This window comes from Vanessa cardui, chromosome 14 (genome assembly GCF_905220365.1).
Source record: "Vanessa cardui chromosome 14, ilVanCard2.1, whole genome shotgun sequence".
In the NCBI taxonomy this organism is placed as follows: Eukaryota; Metazoa; Arthropoda; class Insecta; order Lepidoptera; family Nymphalidae; genus Vanessa; species Vanessa cardui.
Genome location: NC_061136.1, coordinates 13,955,112 through 13,976,572, shown reverse-complemented (window position 1 = coordinate 13,976,572; position 21,461 = coordinate 13,955,112). Strand labels below are relative to the sequence as shown.

General features: G+C 33.7%; 1 protein-coding gene across 1 annotated transcript in view; it reads right to left on the bottom strand.

The window, feature by feature from the left end:
• The window catches only part of LOC124535436 (cadherin-87A), a 68,462-nt gene that overhangs the window by 23,183 nt on the left and 23,818 nt on the right, over positions 1-21,461 (bottom strand). Inside the window, exons 2-6 of the mRNA XM_047111649.1 lie at positions 4,115-4,182; positions 2,325-2,446; positions 1,400-1,486; positions 490-621; positions 5-130 (exon numbers count right to left, since the gene is read on the bottom strand). Coding sequence (XP_046967605.1) covers positions 5-130; positions 490-621; positions 1,400-1,486; positions 2,325-2,446; positions 4,115-4,172 — 525 coding nt within the window. The 5' untranslated portion in view covers positions 4,173-4,182. The remainder of the gene's footprint in view (positions 1-4; positions 131-489; positions 622-1,399; positions 1,487-2,324; positions 2,447-4,114; positions 4,183-21,461) is intronic.

Genomic DNA, 21,461 nt, shown 5'->3' with positions numbered 1-21,461 from the left:
ATACCTGTTCATTGGGTACGCAGCCAACCTCCAAGCTATCACCAACAGAATCGATGTCTTCTACCTCAATGTTTCGTAAAATCGTTTTTCCAATCTCTTCGTCTTCTGGTACATCAACTTCGTAAGGACTCTGAAAAAAATCTCGATTAAAATTCGGTCAAAGAAAACTTGGAATAAATCATCGTTTTTGGGACGTGGAGGCCAATTTATCGTCCTATTTGTTTATATATTTCTCTGTTTGCTGCACCACTTTGTACTGTCAAACTAACAGAAATATCCAATCATTCCTAGGTCCTGTCTAATGCAATTTCAATTATCCCGTATAATAATCTGAATTTGTCGCGTTTTATCGGATCACTAACTTCGATTAACAAATAAACAAGAATGAAAACGGAAGTAGAAATAATGTGTAAGTTTTGTGCGTCATTAATTAATGTGACGTAATATCCGGTCCCTTAACGGTCGCTTAATCCAAATCACTGTACTTACATTTTTGAAAGTTGGTGGGTTGTCATTTTCGTCCAATACAATAACCGTGACCGGCTGAGATTGGTACAGTGTATTTTTCGTATCAGGATCCTCGTTTTCGATAGACACCAGGAATTTTATCGTATCTTCTTTCTGAATGGATGAAAAATGAAAAAGATAGAAAAGTTTAAAATTGAATTGAACAATGGGGATGATATAGTTGATAAAAGCAATAAGTTACAAGATTAAGACACATCTCGATTTGGTTTATGCATTTTTTTTATAAATAGGAAAAAATATTTTTTAATCACAATTTTTTGGGAAAATATGGTTCATATATAAATGTGAAAGTAACTCTGTCTGTCTGTCTGTCTATGGCTCTTTCTCGACCAAACCGTTGAACTGAATTTGATGAAATTTGGTATGATGCAAACTTAAACTCCAAGAAAACATACATAGACATAGGCTACTTTTTTGCCCAACACGTGATAATCTAAAACGCGAGCGAAGCCGCGGGCGAGTACTAGTTTAGACTATTTGTGTAATGGCTTTACCAAAATAATCATTAGGGACATGTATGAACTCATAAGTGTCACTCACAACTCATAAGTCGAGATGGCCCAGTGGTTAAAACGCGTGCATCTTAACCGATGATTGCGGGTTCAAACCCAGGCAAGCACCGCTGATTCATGTGCTTAATTTGTCTTTATAATTCTTCTCGGACTCAGCGGTGAAGGAAAACATCGTGAGGAGACCTGCATGTGACAAATTTCATAGAAATTCTGCCATCTGTATTCCAGCAACCCGCATTGGAACAGCGTGATGGAATATGTTCCAAACCTTCTCCTCAAAGGGAGAAGAGGCCTTTAGCCCAGCAGTGGGAATTTACAGGCTGTTGTTGTATGAACTCATAAACCAAATAAACGATTACCTCTCTGTCTAAAGGAAGTATCAGTGTGACTTCGCCAGTTGAAGAGTTGACGGAAAATTTATCGGTCCCAACGAGTCCATATTTAATCTGAAACAAATAATAACACATTTATAAAATTATACACAATGCGACATTATAGCAGAAAAGTCTCTCTTAGCATTAGGCCTAGGAAATGCGTAACACCGGATGTTAAGTAGAAAGTCAATTGAACATTACATAAATGAATATTAACAGTTGCAATATGAGTTCTATGTACACTATTGACTGGCTTCCAGACTATTAGGTCACGTAGTACGGCTATACAGGGTTAATGGTAATAAGACGTATTCCCGCTAGGAAATAACCCCATGGGCATTATACAAAGGTGAACTATTTTTGAAGTAGGTATAGTGTTTTTTAGCATTTTGCAAAATAAGTAAAATTAAAATACAAAAATGTATTTAAAAAAAAAGTAAATATAAATCATTTTTGTAGTATTAATTTAATCTTCGAATTACCAATAACCCTGTATTTATTATAATTGGTTTCATTTATTTCGGATTATTCTCGATACGACTCAAGTGCTTGTAAGAGTCCACTCAAAGTATATTTAGATTTTATTTGCGCATAAAACTCACATTAAATTAGCTGATACTTATATAATTCAGCAATTCAATTCAACAGATTAGCTTACGATATTTTATTACACTCGTGGTACGGGGCGTTTAAGACCTCGTATGACAACTATCATAATACCAGTACGGGGTTTGTTAGACCCCGTAAAGGTTTTGCAGCCTACGTACGAGAGAGAAGTCTATATTTTTCTTAGCCGCACCGCATGACGCATACGAGGAGTAATAGACCTCGCTCTGCACTGAACGTGCTAATCAAGCATGAGATGTATTCATAAATCTATAAACAAAGTCTCAAATACAAGTGTACTTACAGGTAAACCCTCTGGATCCGTCGTACCCTGCAATGTGTATACAATATCGCCGACCGCTGTACTTTCATACAAAGCTAAATTGTCCATGTCTTGGAGGAAGACTGGCAGCTTGTTGGCGAAGGCTGTAAAAAAATCAATGTTAAATCTATAAACTGAAACATTAAGGCACTCAATCTCATTATTATTGCGCTTTACTAAATCAATCATCTAATCTATAAATACTAAGACTTCACCAAGTTTTTAGTAATGAAATATATTTATTACTATTAATGAAAACACTTTTGGTGTAGCGATTAGAATGAGTGTTCTTAAGAGCCTACTTGAACAAAGTTTATTTAGATTTATTTATCCTGTTCATTCCTTAATTTGCCACACATAAATAATTATAATCAGTAAAAAGCTTTATTTTATTAAATATGCAAAATAAAGCTAGACTATAATATTACACAATACGTGCGCAGACATACAGACAGCGTGGATGTGGATCTAATTAGGCTAAAATTTAATTTTTTTTTATGGTTTAGGTTGGCGGACGAACATATGGGCCACCTGATGGTAAGTGGTCACCATCACCCATAGACAATGACGCTGTAAGAAATATTAACTATTCCTTACATCGTCAATGTGCCACCAACCTTGGGAACTAAGATGTTATGTCCCTTGTGCCTGTAGTTACACTGGCTCACACACCCTTCAAACCGGAACACAACAATACTGAGTACTGTTATTTGGCGGAAGAATAACTGATGAGTGGGTGGTACCTACCCAGACGGTCTAGCACAAAGCCCTACCACCAAGTCAATAATTAAAACTTTTATTATTTATTTTAAACAACGATTGAGTTAGTAATTTAGTAAAAATTGCAATTTTAAAGATTCATTTTAAAGATGATTTCTAAATTTAAATCAAATCCAAGTTCATCAGGTAGATCAGAGTTTTTAGGCCATTGTATAAACTACTGATTCATCTTAGTTAATTGTGTTAATGAAATAACAGTTATTTCTTTGTTCTAAGTAACATGTTCATTTATGTAGAATGTTAAATAAAAGATTCTAATTATAGGAATGTAGCGATCTTCCCACTAATTCGCATAGTATATAGTATCCCATAAATGTCCCAGAGCAGGGTAGTTGTCTTCTCTTAGTACCTATGTCCAGCAATGAACGTCCTATGGTTGAGATGATGATGAATTTACATTATTATTATGTAAGAAAATGTTAAACAATAAATCACGAGTAAAGTGAATATATATACTTCATTATTTCTAAAGATATAATAAAATCCGAGTGTCTGATAGTAATATTAAAGTAACATTTATATGTTATGATGTTTTAGTAAACAGATATGTTATTAACGCGCAAAAATTGAAGACTAGAAAACGTCCTAATTGTGACATTTGCCTTTAGTCGTTTTACGTAGTAATACGTTATAATACATCATAATTACGTAGTAATACGTTTTGCGTAATTAAAATATCTAATTATCACTTTTACTTATTGTTTTTATCAAGCTATTCTTTTTACTTTTAACGAAATGTAAAAATAAACTAAAATAAACGGTCCCCGACGCGGCACACTTTTTTCTGTTGTTTAGTATGGATATAACATATCTGTTTATTAGAATATCATTGCGCGGCACATATACCAAATTTTTTTTTTACAATTTATGTCTGTCATCTTTGGCTAATCTTTAGAACGATATTAAGGCAGAAATAACTTTTTTTTAATTGAAACATGGACGAAGTCTCGGGCAAAGCCAGTATTTAATAATAGTATAATTACTCATCTCACCAACATGGAAGATCACAGCTGCAACACAGACCACCGCGGCAGGCCATCTCGACGCCATATTGCGACTTCTGAAACGAAAATAACAGTTTTAACATCCTTCAAAAGATAAAAAAGCTATTATGCTACTCGGAAATCTTAAGTTGTATGTGTCTTAAAATGTACTTAAGGCTACGTAGATAAGAAAGCTAAAAATATATTTAAGGTCTAGTACACATATTCAAATAAATTTAATAATATAAATAGAAACGTTGAAATGAAATACTCGTATTAAATCGTCTGTTTTAATATTTCATTTGAAAGCATAAAATAATTGCAGCTCTGTTAAAATTAGGTACATGCACTCCCAAGATTCGATAAACTGCCCAAAAGACGATCCATTTAACGCATTTTCCAATAAATATTGTAAAGTGAAAAGTTAAACTTTATTATGTCTTCTTCAGAATGTCAAAGCAATGGTAATATAATGTCAAATCTGTGTTTAATCCTTAATGTTTACAATGCGTCAAACTGTGCAACTACTCGGGACAAACTCCTTTGGGTAGGTACCACCTACTCATCAGATGTGCTACCGCCAAACATCAATATTTAGGATTGCTGTATTCCGGTTTAAATAGTGACTTAATGTAGCTCCATGTGCAAGGGGCATGACATCTTTTTTTCTACTAGCAGTCGCCCGCTGCTGCGCTTGCGTTTTAGGGTGTTGGTTGTCATGTGTTAGCCAAAAAAAATCTTATTTCCTTTTATGGAGTTCAAGTTTGCTTCATACTAAGTTTCATTAACTTCGGTTCAGCGGCTTAGTTGTGAAAGAGGGCCAGACAGAGTTACTTTTCAACCGACTTCAAAAAGGAGGAGGTTATCAATTCGTCTGCATTTTTATTATTTTTTTTTTCTTTTTTTTTATGTTTGTTACCTCATAACTTTTTACTGGGTGGACCGATTTTGATTATTTTTTTTTTGTTTGAAAGGTAGTGCTTCCCGTGGGGTCCCATTTTTTTTTATTTTTTTCCGATGATGGTATCCGTATGAAAACGACATAAGTCTTAAATTTGCATTATGTATGTGCGCGACAAATAGGTGAATAACTCAAAATCACGTTAACCAATTTTGATGATTCTTTTTTTATTATAAAGGATATATTTTAAGGGTAGTTTGGTGAAAGTTTGGTAAGGTTCTGAGCACAGGATCCATGACAAATTAAGGGAACGGGAGGGAACGGAACAATTCTGAGGAGCACGTTATCAATACTCGGTCGAATCTTTTATTTATGGGTTACTTGGATATTTGAATCACCTTCCGGAACGTGGTTATGTTCATGTAATTGTCATAATCGAATATTATGATCGACTAGCGACCCGCCCCGACTTCTCAAGGGTGCAATACTGATACTAAATATACTAAAGAATTTGTTTATTTACGACATCACATTGCAAACTTCTAAAATTGTCAGTGTTTCTTTACTATATTGTTTATTTATTATATACACAAACCTTCCCCTTGAATCACACTATCTATTAAAAAAAACCGCATCAAAATCCGTTGCGTAGTTTTAAAGATATAGGGACAGAGAAAGCGACTTTGTTTTATACTATGTATTGACGGAACTCCTAAACGGCTTACAGTTAGGGTGCGATTTGGGGCAGAATTTCTTACTGTCTTTAATCAAATTTTGTGTATATGATGTGATGTCATATGATGTACGACATAGCATACGAATAGCTCTTTTGCAAAGTTTTTTTACTGAGGTCGATTACAGCTCATTCGAGGGTGGTACCTTGTAGTTTATGCCGCATGACGTATTAAAGCCGCATTTTCGAAAATCTATTTTTGCTTTATTCGACAGTTTCTTTTGAAATTGTCCCCGAAGTAGTTTCTGATTCATATAAACGGCACGCTTAATCTATCCATATTAAAAAAAATGTTAGTCTACATCAGTTTCACTTAAAATCAAAAAGTAAATAAAATTTTAACAACAAGAAAAACCGACTTCAAACAAAACACTATTTTAAAACAAATAAAAATGTACTAAAAAGTAAAAAAATAATTGCATATTTAACATATTTTTTAGAGTCCTCCTAGGTAAAATGAAATGAAAAATATTAGACTACTTAAAAGTCGATTTACGATTATATAATGTAGTTATAATTATTGCTATATTTGGAGTCGGTTTAACTAGATGATAATAAATTGTATACTAATATTATAAAGTGGTAACATTTTGTTTGTACATAGGCGGTAATCTCGGGAACCAATATACAAATACTATTTTTTTTCGATCGCAATTTAAATCAAAATCTGTATATAAATTATAGTATTTAAAAGACACTACAGAATTTCTGAATATCCCGAAATTAAGCACATTTAATCTCAGCGGTACTCACGAAACATGGTTAAGATGCTTTACCACTCGCGCATCATGGCTCGTTTATATCATGACATAAATAGGTACTGGATTTCTTAAAAATAATATTTAATTATTTTCTCATACTATTTAAAATTATATAGTTTCTATAACTAATCGTTTCAAATCTATAATTGATGGTAAATCGAACTAATAAAAACAACGCACAGTTAAAACTACTTAGCCATAAAAAAAAACATAACTATTTTTTGTAACAATATCCTTAGACGAAATGAATTTTGATAATTTCAACTCTAATTGGGGTAAAGTATGGCTTTGTATGAATGTAACCCATAAAAAGTTAAATGGAATATGACTTTTTTATGGTATAGGTTGACGGACAATGACGCTGTATGAAATATTAACTATTCCTTATATCGTCAATGTGCCACCAATCTTGGGAACTAAGATGTTATGTGCCTTGTGCCTGTAGTAACACTGGCTCACTCACTCTTCAAACCGGAACACAACAACACTGAGTACTGTTATTTGGCGGCACAAAGCCCTACCACCAAGTAAAATACTTAGAAATAGGTCATTAATTTATTAAAACATTAGAAAAGAAGTTACGCCACAGTTGCGTGTGTCGACTTCATAGTCGTGGAATTTTTGCACAAGCCAACAAAATGGCAATTATAACGGTAATTGACACCAATAGCTCAAACAAAATCCCACGACAAACATCGGCGGCTGTACGGAGCGCGAACAATGTGCTAAATGTCAAAATTAGCATAATACGTTTTATATTTCTCTATTATTCCTAGAACATAATCTGAGGAATGACAATGCATATGAATAAAATATTAACTGGGTAGGTCTTAAGCCAATCTTGAAAAACCACTCACTGATCACATATTCTACTGCCCAACAATAACACTGAGTATTGTTGTGTTCCGGTTTCAAGGCTATGTAAGGAATTGTTAATATTTCTTTATTCTCTGTTAACTATTGGTGGTACCATTACCATCGATGGCCAATTTGCCCGAACTCCTGGCAATTTAATAAAAAAGACGAATTGATAACCTCCTCCTTTTTGAAGTCGGTTGAAAATAAAAACAGATATGGTTCTTGATAAAGATTTCCACTGTACCTGATTTTTGTCCTGCCTTAAACATAAATACATTTTGGCTGGATTAGACCACTTCTAGGGAAAATTTGATCCTTTAGGTTATTTTCCTTCTATATTTGAAACTATCAAAAAGCGTGTTGATCCAGCTAAATTAATAGTACGTCATCAGATTGGACGAAAATGCACAAATATTTTTTAAGTTAACAACAGTTTAAACGACAATCCTTATTTAAGAATGATGGTGGATATTTATTAATCAGCCCGACCTGCAGTGGGATTCTTTAAGAGTAAATGTCTGCCGAAGTTTGAGGGTCCGCATGACCTCCGAATCTGCGTAAGATCTGTCCACAAAACCAAGAAATCCTTATTCTATATGCTATTTATAATATATTATGTATAGATCTGATCACTCAAGACGCGCCCCTATTCTTTAAATTATCGGCATGCATTATGAGTGACTCTCATGCTGACAAGATATCTTAGTGTGTGTGAGATGACTAATCTGAGAATAAAGACAGCAAATATACAAATTAGATTATATTTGTTAATGCAAGCCGGTAATTTAGCGTACGACTTCGTAATTAAACAGATCCATACTGGCTACCCGTTTCGGCTTCAGAATAAGTGTTTAGATAGATTTTTTATGATGTAGGACAATAGACCAGTATACAAAGAAATGACGTTTGGTCATTTTAAAAAATAGCGAATTTAGGCAGAAAAACTCACCAGTTTTATCACAATTGAAAGACAGGATCTCATAGAGAACGGTCATTTATACAATCATTGTTCTTTATTGATTAAAAAGAAAAGATTCAATAACATTGTAGTATGCTGACAACTAGCTATGCCTTCCGTCTTCGCATGACTCACAGGCACATTAAGGATAATATACGTATCAATTTTTAGATTGAAGAACATACAAAACGAAAAATTACATATATACATAACTTCAATTTCAAATACTGTTTGATGTGTAGTTCTAGGCTCCTAAGATCTAATTGTAAAAAACAGCGACTTTTTATAAAGATTATCCAAATTATTTTGTTATTTAAGTTAGTTAATTAAGTTAATTTTAGAGTGAATTACTTTTATATGCTATTAAATATCTTCTTACATTACTATAACACGCTATATTTACTAGCTATTAATTCTGGGAATTGAATTAAAAAACCACGCTTAAGAATCAGATATGTAACGCGTTGCGCAATGAATTCGCATGGAAATCTTTAAAACTCGCGATATTTTATAACAGGTCCACCTATAAAAAAAAATAATGTATCACTAGCAACTCGGCCCGGCTTTTAATTTAATTTAACAAATATAATTTATACCCTTTAGTACTCAGTAATAAGGTACAATTTCCAGAAATATCAAAAGTATCAATAGTTCCAGACCCCCAATATACACACAAACAAATTTTACCTATTTACTACAACGCTACAGTGTAAATAATAGAGGTCTGTAACCATTTATTTATTTATTTATTAAGGCAAACACAACAGGTTACAATCACATAGAGAATATTTCATAAACATTAATAGTAACGAACAGATTATAACCCTGAGGGTGCATGCACAACATGACGGGATTGCCAATTATTACAGTTATATACATTATAATAAATGTCAAAAAGGTACAATACTAACTCCGTAAAATGTACGAAATAACATTCCATCCCGGTATTCATATCATCCTTTCGAGGTAAATAGCCGTGCGAACATTTCGAAACGAGTACATAATGACGACATTGTCAGGCATTGGGCCTGACAATGTCTCAGCTATACCTGACCCCGTCACGTCGACCGTTACAATCGGCATTATCGTACAGTTACGCGCAAATGACCTCATGCATCTTGTAGACCATTAGGGTCGATTCACACTATCAATTTGATCACAGTTTTTACGCGCTCGGACCGGTTAAATTTAATCATGTTAGATACGAGTGATATAGTAAAAGAAACAGATGACTTATACTAGTAATTGTACAAACATATTGTTTTTTATGTAAAACTAGCAGTCACCCGTGACTTCGCTCGTTTTAGCGTGTTGGTTGTCACGTGTTAGGTAAAAAATTAGCCTATGTCCTTTATTGGAGTTAAAGTTTGGTTCATACTAAATTTCATCAAATTCTGTTCAGCGGTTTGGTCGTGACAGAACGACATACAGACAGAGTTACTTTTTTGACAGATTTAGTTTTCACATTCATAATATTAATAATTAAAGTAAAACATTAAACCAAATTCATATAATGATTTATTCATTCGACCACAGATGATAAGTATATTATCTCAACGGCAGATCTCAACATTTAATCAGGATTTGGTCTTGAGCCGATTTTTTTATTATTCACAACTGTAAAATAAGCCAGTTAGGTTAGGTTAGTTAGTTAGTTATGTAATTTCTTCTGTAAATCTGATATTTTTTACAGACTTCATGACTATAATATAAATACTATGATATAAAAACTTCAAAATATTTTAAATTTTAAATGTAATTCGGTTATGCGAATATTTAGCTATTAAAACATTCTTCATACGATTTCAAAACTATTTAGTCCCATTTAGTTATTTTTAAGTATCAAATATCTTTATGTGGTGTTATATAAATTAAATTCCAAAAAATACCCATAAAATAGCTTAAGTGAAAACAGAAAAATCGTCATTATTGTATAAGTATTAGTTAAATATAAAGCAAAGTTTCTACACTAGAAAATTTACTGTGTATCTCTACTATACTGTGTAAAATAAATAAAATTGTAGCACGATAATAACTACTGTCGATTCAGCATCAGTGTGAACACGTTATAAGGTGTGGACGCAGGGCTACTGAAATACATACATTTTTACCCACTCATATACCTGACCTTAATGATGTATCATTCCCTCTTGTTCGACTTCATTATGCTAATATGATACCCATAATGACACGATGACAAATTCATTCCTTATCAATCATCCATTCAGAGTGGTCGTGTCTTTTCGGCATGCGTAAGCGATGCTAGTGTGTATGTAGAACGGCACTTGATCAGAAGTCACAAATACAAGCCTTTGTAAATGAAACATATGGTAATATAAATTTATACGATATAGCATTTTACCAGCACCATCATTTTCAGTAGAAATATGTTTGGCTATTTTGGAAGTTTTCAGAATTTTTGTCAATATATTAAACTGAGTACAAAACAAGCAGTACTTCGTGAAAAGACGAGCCTTTGCTGAATAACTTTAAAGTTTTCTCCAGTTACACAAAAACGTATTTCCATACCAAAGTTGTCTAACATTTATCCCGAGGAATACATTTAGATGGACAGCCCTAGTCAGTACCTAGAGGAGCGATAATGGTTCCATCTCTATCTTACGTTTGAGATTGAAGAGGGATAGCAATTCTTTATTCCACTTCTCTATTATGCTCGACGATATGGATTTATTAACATCAACAATGGATTTATGAACATATCGAGAAACATCTGACTTTTCACATATGTCGGTTAGTTTTCTTTAACTCCTACCTCGGGAGACCATAAATCTTTCAGGCTTATGTTTACAAAGTGTGACACAAGGTTTCATAAAGCTATATCGATACAGTATCGTCACTTATATGTAGTGATAGCACATAAATCCGTTAGTCCTATACCTGAAGTCTTTCGTGTTGGAATTGCCGAAGAATATGAGAGTAAAGAAATAGGTGCTCTATATTTGTCTCGAACTTGCATGAGAACATGTCCTGCGTAGTTGATTAATCTTCCTAGTTCCCTTGAGATTATCAGTCGTGGCCGAAATCGGTCAGAACGACAAGCTGTTATACTTCCCTTGTAACTGTTATAATAGTAAAGTAGTTTGTAGTAAATAGTTTCGTTTCGTAAATTCAAATCGTTTATAAAAAATACATTGGTAAAAAAAGCATATTATTCGATACAAGCTTTTGTAGATGATACAAAAATTCCGAATTAATACCTGTGGATTTCCAGGCAGTAGAATCTACTTTCCGAACCGGTGGTAGCTTCACTTGATTGTTAAATGACGATTCAAAAGTGCTTGTAAAAGCCCATTTGAATAAAGTTTATTTTGATTTTGATTGAGTAGCTCAACCACTATTCAAAACGGTCACACGAATAAAAAGTAGACTTTATAAAAAGAAAATATATATTATAAATATCGATTCAAGTTAAAAGATAACATATTGGCTACCACTGTTGATTGCTAAGCTGCTGCTTAGCACAATGTACGAGTGGTACCACAATGCTGGTCATCATTGACTGTTGTATTCCAGGAAAGAGTGAGAATTATTACAATTTTGGTACAGAAAAATATTATGTTCATAATTCTATTTAGCGGGAAGATCAAGGTTTTGTTATCCATACAACATCGGTATGGATAGCAAAAAAATATCTGTTTTTAATCACTTTTATCTGAATTCATTATCTCTATTACATTATTAATTAAGATAATATTTATAAAATAGCCATCACGTCTAATTAAGTATACAGAGATCGCATTTTACACGTAAAACGTGTTCAAACAGCGTAAAAACTTGCCGCCGTGCGAGATCGTATTGCGCAACGGATGAACGAGACACATATTGCAAGATTTCACGCAACAAATGATACGGACACTTTATTTTTTCTCATTGTTCTCGGTAATATGTTATATTATCTATTTAATAGTACTCTTTCAAAATTGCAACGTCTGTTTGCAAAAAAGTTTTATATTGTACTGATTTTATCAATAATAATATGCAGAACGTAATAGTTACAATAGTCTTATCTTCAACAGGAGTCATACCAAAACAGCTTCACCAGTCCTTAAAAACTTTAGACTTGCCTAAAAATACATTCATTCAGTTACAGAAAGCTACCATACTAAATACTTGCAGAATAGTGAGCAAATTTTTATCCCAAAATACTCCACCAATCCAATCAAATACCCCACTTTAAGATAGATGTGCACTTGGCCTAGGCCCGTGCATGTCGACTGAAACCGGCAAAATCATGTCGAGTAAAATTACATATACAAAATAATAATAATAATAATATAATAGTAATAATAATAGCCTTTTTATTCAGATCTCTTAACAGGTTATAATATATTTGAACTTAAAAACTAATACTAAAGCTTAACTAAGTAAAGTATTTAGACTGATCTGTTTCTTGGTTATCATTTGTAGATCTGTTTGCCAGTCGGCAAAGGCCTCCTCCAACCTTTTCACTCATCCTAATCTCCAGCCACTCTGTTCCATACATCACATCACTTCCACTGATTTTATCAATATGGAGAAAACTAGACATACCATTTACTGTCCAAGATTCAATCCGGCACATTCAAGTTTAATCGTGAGGTATAATGATAATGATGATGATATATATAGGCCTATAATATCAATCATGTAATGTCAATGTGGCCGAGTTTGAATCTGCAATCTTTGGTTGATCTTTACCTGCGCCGGCCAGACACTTGGCAAACGAGCAGGAGGCTCACCTGATGGAAAGTGACTACCACCGCCCATGGGCATCTGTAGCACCAGGGGGCTTGCAGGTGCGTTGCCGGCCTTTGAAAAAGGAGTACGCTCTTTTCTTGAAGGTTCCCATGTCGTATCGGTTCGGAAAAACCGCCGGCGAAAGCTGGTTCCACAAAGTGGTTGTGCGAGGCAGAAAATGTCTTAGAAATCGCGCTGTTGTTTCGGACATCAAGGTGGTGCGGGTGAAACTTCGAATTTCGACGAGATGTCCAAAGGTAAAACTAAATTTACTAAATTAATGAAATTAAACATGGTGCATTAATTTATTAACGCACCTGCTAGAGACCGTTGGCTTCGACAACGTTATTGTATTATAAAATTCGATTGTATATTTGTTTAAATAATAATATAGGATAAAATACTAAAACCTGAGTGACGTCATCAGCTAGAACTAAATTTTTTTATCGCTATTAGTATATCAAGGCCATCAGGTATCAAAAGTAGGTATACTTTGATCAAGGAGGTTATAACACGCAATTTTAATCGTAAACTTACAATATACAAAATATCTATCTATATTATCTTTGATGTTAATATATTAAGTAATTCATTTAAATAAATCTGTACCACCAAATATTTGACCGTCAAACAGGAATACTTGACATTATGAGTATGTGGTCCAATTCGAAGGATAAGTAACTACAGGTACAAAGGACATACTATTTTAGTACCCAAGATTGGTGGAGCATTGGCGATTTAAGGAACGATTAAAATAAATATAATATTAATCAAAAGACGACTCTTTACTTCTCTCTCTTCTTCTCTTGACTTCTTGATACGACTATCGAGAATAGACCTCAGACAAGAACACACACACTCGGTGGTATACCTTTGGGTAAAACCGTGTAGGTACCACTCAACCATCGCATATTCTACCGCCAAAACTCCAATTCTTGGCAAAACATATTAGTTTCAAAATAGTTCATAATTTTTACAGATGTTTAAAGGGCAGTTACCACTTACCATCAGCCCCATTTATAAATCATCTAGGATGTTATAAGTGTATTTTATCGAGTCGATCGTTGGATAAGTCAGCGCAACGATCTCCGTACCTAACCACATAAATTGCTCACTAGAACAGCGCGTCAGTTATGCTTACAATGCTGTGAAACAGGTAAGCCGTTCGCTAATATGTTAGCTTGAGCAATACCTGATTTTGATATATACATATACACATATAACTACAGAGAAGATATGCGCGACACAGAATATTTTTATTTTATGTAAATGATAATTAAATAATTATATATCACATAAAATAATCAAACGTGGATATATTATACAACGAATTAAGTTATTCGAAATATATATTCTTTGATATATATACATTTGGATTATGGATATACATTACGTTAATACCTGTTGACTTCCAAGCAGGATACATTAATTGAAATAATTGTATTTAATAAACATGACGTTGTATTTTTTAAATGTTAAAAAAGAGTAACTACTGAGTTTCTTGCCGGTTCTTCTAAGTAGAATCTACTTTCCGAACCGGTGGTAGCTTCACTTAATTGTAAAATGACGATTCAAAAGTGCTTATAAAAGCCTACTTGAATAAAGTTTATTTTGATTTTGATTTTGATTTTGGATATTATGTGTCAAAAGAATAAGCATACGTGCCCTTGTATAATAAATTCCTTACTCTGTTTACTCAGCTACATAAAAGTACCATTAAATAGTTATTAAAAGTATTTACTTTATTTAATTGAAAAAGAGTCCAATTTAGCTTCCGTTTAGGAAAAGAGAAAATACGTTCAACTCAAAAGCAATAATACAATATATATCACCTTAAACAAATGTTGTACTGGAATTTAAAATTGTAATTTGCGTCCAAACTTGTATATTATCTGATATATTAAATGCAATTTCTATATTATATCTAACTATAATTAGGAATACTAATTAGTTGAACCCTCAAAGCATAAATCTTTTGCAAGGAGCCTTTACGAATAGGTCAGGGTCGAATCTGCGACTTTCACATCGCTAGACGTTTACCGTTAAGCTACTAAGTGTGGACTGACGTCATCATTTCCTAGGATATTAACAGATAAAAAATATAGTATTACATGCATATGACGTAAAACGAGGTTTCTTCATATATGTCTGTTCCTCTTGGTAGAATCCACATTGCGAGCCGGGTAGCTTTAGTTTTCAAAATGATGCTACAAAATTGCGTACATTTACATAAATTATAAAGTTATAGGCTACGGGTTCGCCTTTTAGCGTAAATTCGCATAATATTTCTCCCTTGCATTGCTAAATTTTTACCAAATTTCTTTAAAGTCGTTATCCTGTATTCTATCCTTGTAAGAGCAATAAACAAAGTTACTTTAGCTATGTTAGTTTATCTCAGAAATAAAAGAACGGAAGTTAATGTATAAACAAAAAAAAATAGTTTGCCTCAAATTACATTCTGATAATACACAGTAGCGTTGTTTTATGGAAGTTGGTCATTGAGGTGATACTAGGGCTGCTTACACGTGCACTTAGCTGACGGCACGACTTCACGAGAGGAAATGAAATTGCAAAATATTTTTTATCATTCGATTCTTCGTCTTCATCACGGTGGCATGCTTAAGCGATCCCGTCGGTACGGACAGGATACCACTGCGTTTTTTTATAGGGTTTTCCTGTGTGCCGGGGCGCACTCGGCGTCCTGGGCACCGGCAATTCCCACATAATCCCCTCCCCTTATCGACTAACTAGGGGAAATACATAATGCGTTTTAAAAAAAAAACAAGAATTTGAAACATTAAGACAGCAGGACAATCACCTTCCCATATAATACCGTATATAGTATCGCAGGAGTTGTGATACTGTCAATTAACTGACTACTCTATCATTAAAGTAATTGTCAACCCTAAGCCTAAGTATATATCCACCCACCGGGCTATAACTGACTTATAAATATAACTGGTAACAAATGAAACCTATTACATGCGTAATCGAATATGAATTTACGCGAATATTCTACGCATATCAATTTCTAAACACCAAAAAACTTCAATTGGTTCAGCTGTAAACATCAAATCCAAGATCATTTTTCATTCGACTGTTAAATGAAATGCTTATGTTAAATATTGCTAGTTAATAAGGCACGTATTGCAACCGAGATGGCCCAGTGGCTAGAACGCGTGCATCTTAACCGATGGATGCGGGTTCAAACCTATGCAAGCACCACTGAATTTTCATGTGCTTAATCTGTTTTGATAGCTCATCTGGTACTTGGCGGTGAAGGAAAACATCGTAAGGTATTCTGCGTTTGACTAATGTCAAATAAATTCTGCCACATATGAAGCAGTGTGGTGGAGTACGCTCCACAAATCTTCTGCTTAAAGGGAGAGTGATGAATAGTCCAGCTGTGGGAATTTTACAAGCTGTTACTGCTAGACCATACAAGATTATATAACATTCCAAGGCGTACTATTTGTGTCCGTCGATTTTCGTGCAGGAATTTTGATTATAAGTTGGATCAATATAATAAATAAGAAAGTAATACTATCTACCTGTTTATCATCTCATCAAGATTAAACCAATTAACTTTTAGTCTTTCTTATTTAGTCAAGTTACGTTGTCATGTACGCAGGGTATAAATTAAATTCAAGAATTTCAATTGAATGTCCTTACTTGACACCGGTTTGGAATTCATGCAGATTCTAATTACGTTAGGCTTTAACGAGTACTTCAGAATCGTCACTTTAGACGTTCGGTTTATATATAGTTCGCATTTAGGTTATTTACAAGCACCAGTTTACAGAGTCAAAACGTAATAATATATAAATTTAAGTTTAATTACATTCCTTTGATACCATAAACATTTATTAAATAAGATTAACAGAACATAGATAATTTAATATAATTTATAAATAAATCTATATCTACTAATACTATAGAGGTAAAGAATTTGTCTGTTTGTTTGGTTGAAAGAGTTAATCTCTAGAATTACCGGTCCGATTCGCAAAATTCTTACAGCATTAGATAGCCCATTTATCGAGAAAGGTTTTATATAACACTATGATTTAATAAATGAATTATATTGCAAAAATGTACCAAAGTACGATTGGGATTTCAATACATTTAGGTATGTCAGGATTTAACTTGCGATTTTTTGCATCGATAGTCGGCTCCTCAGCCAATATACTGTCGACGCTTTATTATATTTATATAAGTACCTAAGCTTTTTTTTAAATAATTATGATTGTTTGTTGTGCAAGAAATAAGAAACAAAACGACACCGAACGCTAAAAACGATCGTGACTTCGACAAATCGACTGACGCTGATACGCTATTTTGACGGTTATATCCTTTGAGGGTTATAATTATTAAAGTCAATGTCGCATATCAGGTTAAAACAAGTTACGATCGTTCTACATCGACTCAGTTCCTGCAGTTGGCAGTCTTGATATATTGTTGAGAACCACGCAGACCGTCACGTAACCGAACTGGTCGCATAATCACCAGGTGGGCTGGAACAATGTAATGCAATTGAATCGATTTCTCAACAATTGTACCGAGATTTGATTCTATTTCACAACAATGACGTCCGTGAATATTTATGACTTATATATCAATTCGTAATAACGTATACATAATGCTAATACTACTGCACATTAATTTGTGAAGTAAAGTAGTATCAGTAAACATGTTCCAATGCTGGCTGAGACCAGTTGGATATTCCAAATTTCCAATACGGTTTGGTATGTACCTATCAGAAATACTTACTTAGTGGTAGGGGTTTGTGCAAGCCCGTTTGAGTAGGTACCAACACTCATCAGTTATTCTACCGCCAAATAACAGTACTCAGTATTGTTGTGTTCCAGTTTGAAGGGTGAGTGAGCCAGTGTAACTACAGGCACAAGGGACATAACATCTTACTTAATAAGGTTGGTGGTACATTGACGATGTAAGGAATCAAACCGGAATACAACAACGCTAAGTATTGCTGCTTGGAGATAAATTATATTAGAGATATCTACCCCGACTGGCTTACACTAAGCCCTACTGAGTATAAAATTTATAATATGCCCTGTATAAAAATCAATGATTCCACGTTGTGAGACAAAAATATACAACATATACATTATCTATTGCCTTATCCTATTCGAATGTATAACTCACCTACTTATAAAATATATTTTTTTATCAATCTTGAATGAATTCTGTCATTAGTGAATTAAAAAAAAAAGAAAAACATAAATCTTACCTCTTTACAATCACTATTACTACAAAGTATAAAACAAATATGCTCTTTCTGTCCCTATATCCCTATTTATGCTTAAATCTAAGTTTTTTTTTAATAGATAGAGCGATCCCAGGGGCAGATTTTTGGACATAATTTAAGGACAATATAGTAAAGAAACACTGATAATTTTAGAAGTTTCTAATGTGATGTAGTGAATAAACAAATTCTGTAGTAGATTTAGTATCAGCTTTGCACCCGGGCAAAGCTGGGGCGTGTCGCTAGTGTTAGCCTAATACAATTCAATGTTTATATAATATTAAATAAAATGACGCAACAAACAAAATGATAAAATATTAAATGCATTAAAAATATCAAACTATTAAATAATGACGTTACAACAGCGTGATTTAATTACCAACATTGCACCGACATGTGCATTAAAGCCATTATACTTTTAAATGTACAAAAAATTATAGCAATTATGCCATTAAAAATCTGTCGAAATAAAGAGTTACTTTTTTTTAGTCTTGTTGCAAGTATTAAGCGTTAATCTTAACTTTATGAAGTTATAATTAATGAGGTGTGATGCAAAATGTTTAGAATGTTTTTTTATAATTTTCGCGCTTGTGGTGGTAACGCAAAAACTTCATGATAAATTTGCTCACTAATCCACGAAGTTCGTGTATATCGTTCGAAATAGACAACTTCAGATCTTAACGTTGCATACGTTAAGATCTGAAGTTGTCTATTTTAAAATATTTAATGACAATTTTATATTGTCTATGTTCGGCGATCAATTATTATATTAATAATATTTGTAATTTTCCCATTGCTGTGCTAAGGCCTTGTTTAAAAATTTTCGTTTCAAGGAGAACTTTCGGCACAGATTCCATCACACTGTTCCGATGTGGGTTGGCGGAATAAACATGTGGCAGAATTTCGATTTTAGACACATGCAGGTTTCCTCAGGATGTTTTCTTTCACCACCGATCACGAGATTATAAACACGAATTTAGCATATGAATATTCACCATCTCGACATTTTTTCCGTTATTTTAATATTATACCAATGTTTTTTTCATGTGATAACCCTAAGGAGATTGAATCATTCCGTAGGGTCTGGCTTTGTAAACCTTATCTCGATTGTAATAAGATAGAAAGTCAAGTACAATTGTCATTCGTTTTGTTCGCATTCGTATTATTTCCTCTTGACATTTGAAAGTGAAACTGTGTATTGTGTTATAGTCCGGTCAGTGTCGTATAACACGCTTTAAATGGAAATAAAGCTGTAGAAAGAATTTCTAACTTAACATCACGCTGAATATTGTTTTATTGTTTACATGTATCTGAAACTAGCTGTTGCCTGCTTCTTCGCCTTCTTCTTCTTCCATACAATTATTTCCAGCTATTGCCAGGGTCTGCCTTCTGACTAACTCTACTTTACACGGATTTAGGGTCATTCCGTGTGAGTCTGTCATGTCTTGCTTCACGACATCCATCGCAAACGAGCAGGAGGCTCAACTGTTGGAAAGTGATATATATATACCACCGATGTCATCTGCAATACCGGGGGCTTGCACGTGCATTGAAGGCCTTTAAGGAAGGAGTACGCTCTTTTCTTTATGGTTCCCAAGTCGTATCGGTTCGGAAGCTGGTTCTACAGAGTGGTTGTGCGAGGTAGAAAATATATATATGTGGTATACCTGATACTTCGTCTAGTCTCAAATATGGGTTAGATTTCGGTTTCAGGTACCTAAAGTAAGGTAAGTAAAGGTAGGTAAATTAGTCTATGTGATATTCGTAATATTAGTACAATAAACAAATAGATCCTCATTAACTCATGATACTCGACTGCACAGAGTCAGTAACTCTTTTGTGGCGGTGTTACAACAGGGCCTTAGTAGGCAATCAATTTGTCGCTGTTGCTAAATTAAAAAAAAAATGTAAAGGCATGTTTATGTGCAATCAGTGACTTCATAGTTGATAGCGAGCCTTGGGTATAAAACGATAGCCTTATAGCAATATACTAAACATTGAAAAATGTAAAAAATCATTAGTGATATTATTATTGCCTTAGAAGAAGCCGTGGGTGACAACTAACTACGAACAAAGACACAAAATCACAATTATCAGGTCCGCATTTTTTTCCCTATGCAGCAGTTATATTTTAATATCAGTGAGACAGTAAAAGTAAGACAGTGTAATACTACATCGAAAATGGAAGTTTAAATTTTAATTTAAGAATAGTGTTTTTGTTTTGTTCATACAGCCTAAAATTCATTAATCAAAATAAACGTTACGCTTAAACATTTCGAAATTGTTCTAAATTCAAAAATGATTACCATAACGGAGTTTACGTTTCTTAAAGTTTTATAAAAAACAAAAAGTTTTTCATTACACGCTCGACCGCAGACAATAAAAAAATCACGCTGGCTTTTTACAGTTTCCTTTGCCTTTTATTTATTTATCTATCCTATTCACAATGGCGCGATATCTCAGAGTATTTGGCCTACTTGAAATCCTTTTTAGGTAGTTCATGGGTTTGGTTTAGATCCATAACATTGATTATTATGCTTTAGATTTAAATTTCATTTCGTTGTGTAAATTAAACTTTTTTTTGTGGTCCATAAAAACAATTTTGGGTTGAAGGGATTCCACACAAAACAGCACAAGAAGGCTTTCGTTTGAAAACTTACTTACTATATTTATTAAATATACATCATATAATAACAAAATATATAATTTGACGATCTTCGTGGTCGAGTGGTGTATACACCGGTTTTCATGGGTACGCCACTCCGAGGTCGCGGGTTCGATTCCCGGCCGAGTCAATGTAGATTATCATTAGTTTTCTATGTAGTCTTGGGTCTAGGTGTTTGTGGTACCGTTACTTCTGATTATCCATAACACAAGTGCTTAAGCTACTTACATTGGGATCAGAATAATGTATGTAATGTTGTCTCATTTTTTTTTATTTTATTTATTTATATTTAGTAGGTATTTTAATGTGTAGGATTGCTAAATGTGCCACCTTCTCATCAAGGTATATAAATTATTCCCAACATCGCCAATGCGTCACCAACATTGGGGACCAAGATGTTATGCCCCTTGTATTTATAGTTACATTGCTGAACACATTCTTCAAACCGGAACCCAACAATAATAACTATTGTAGTGGCGG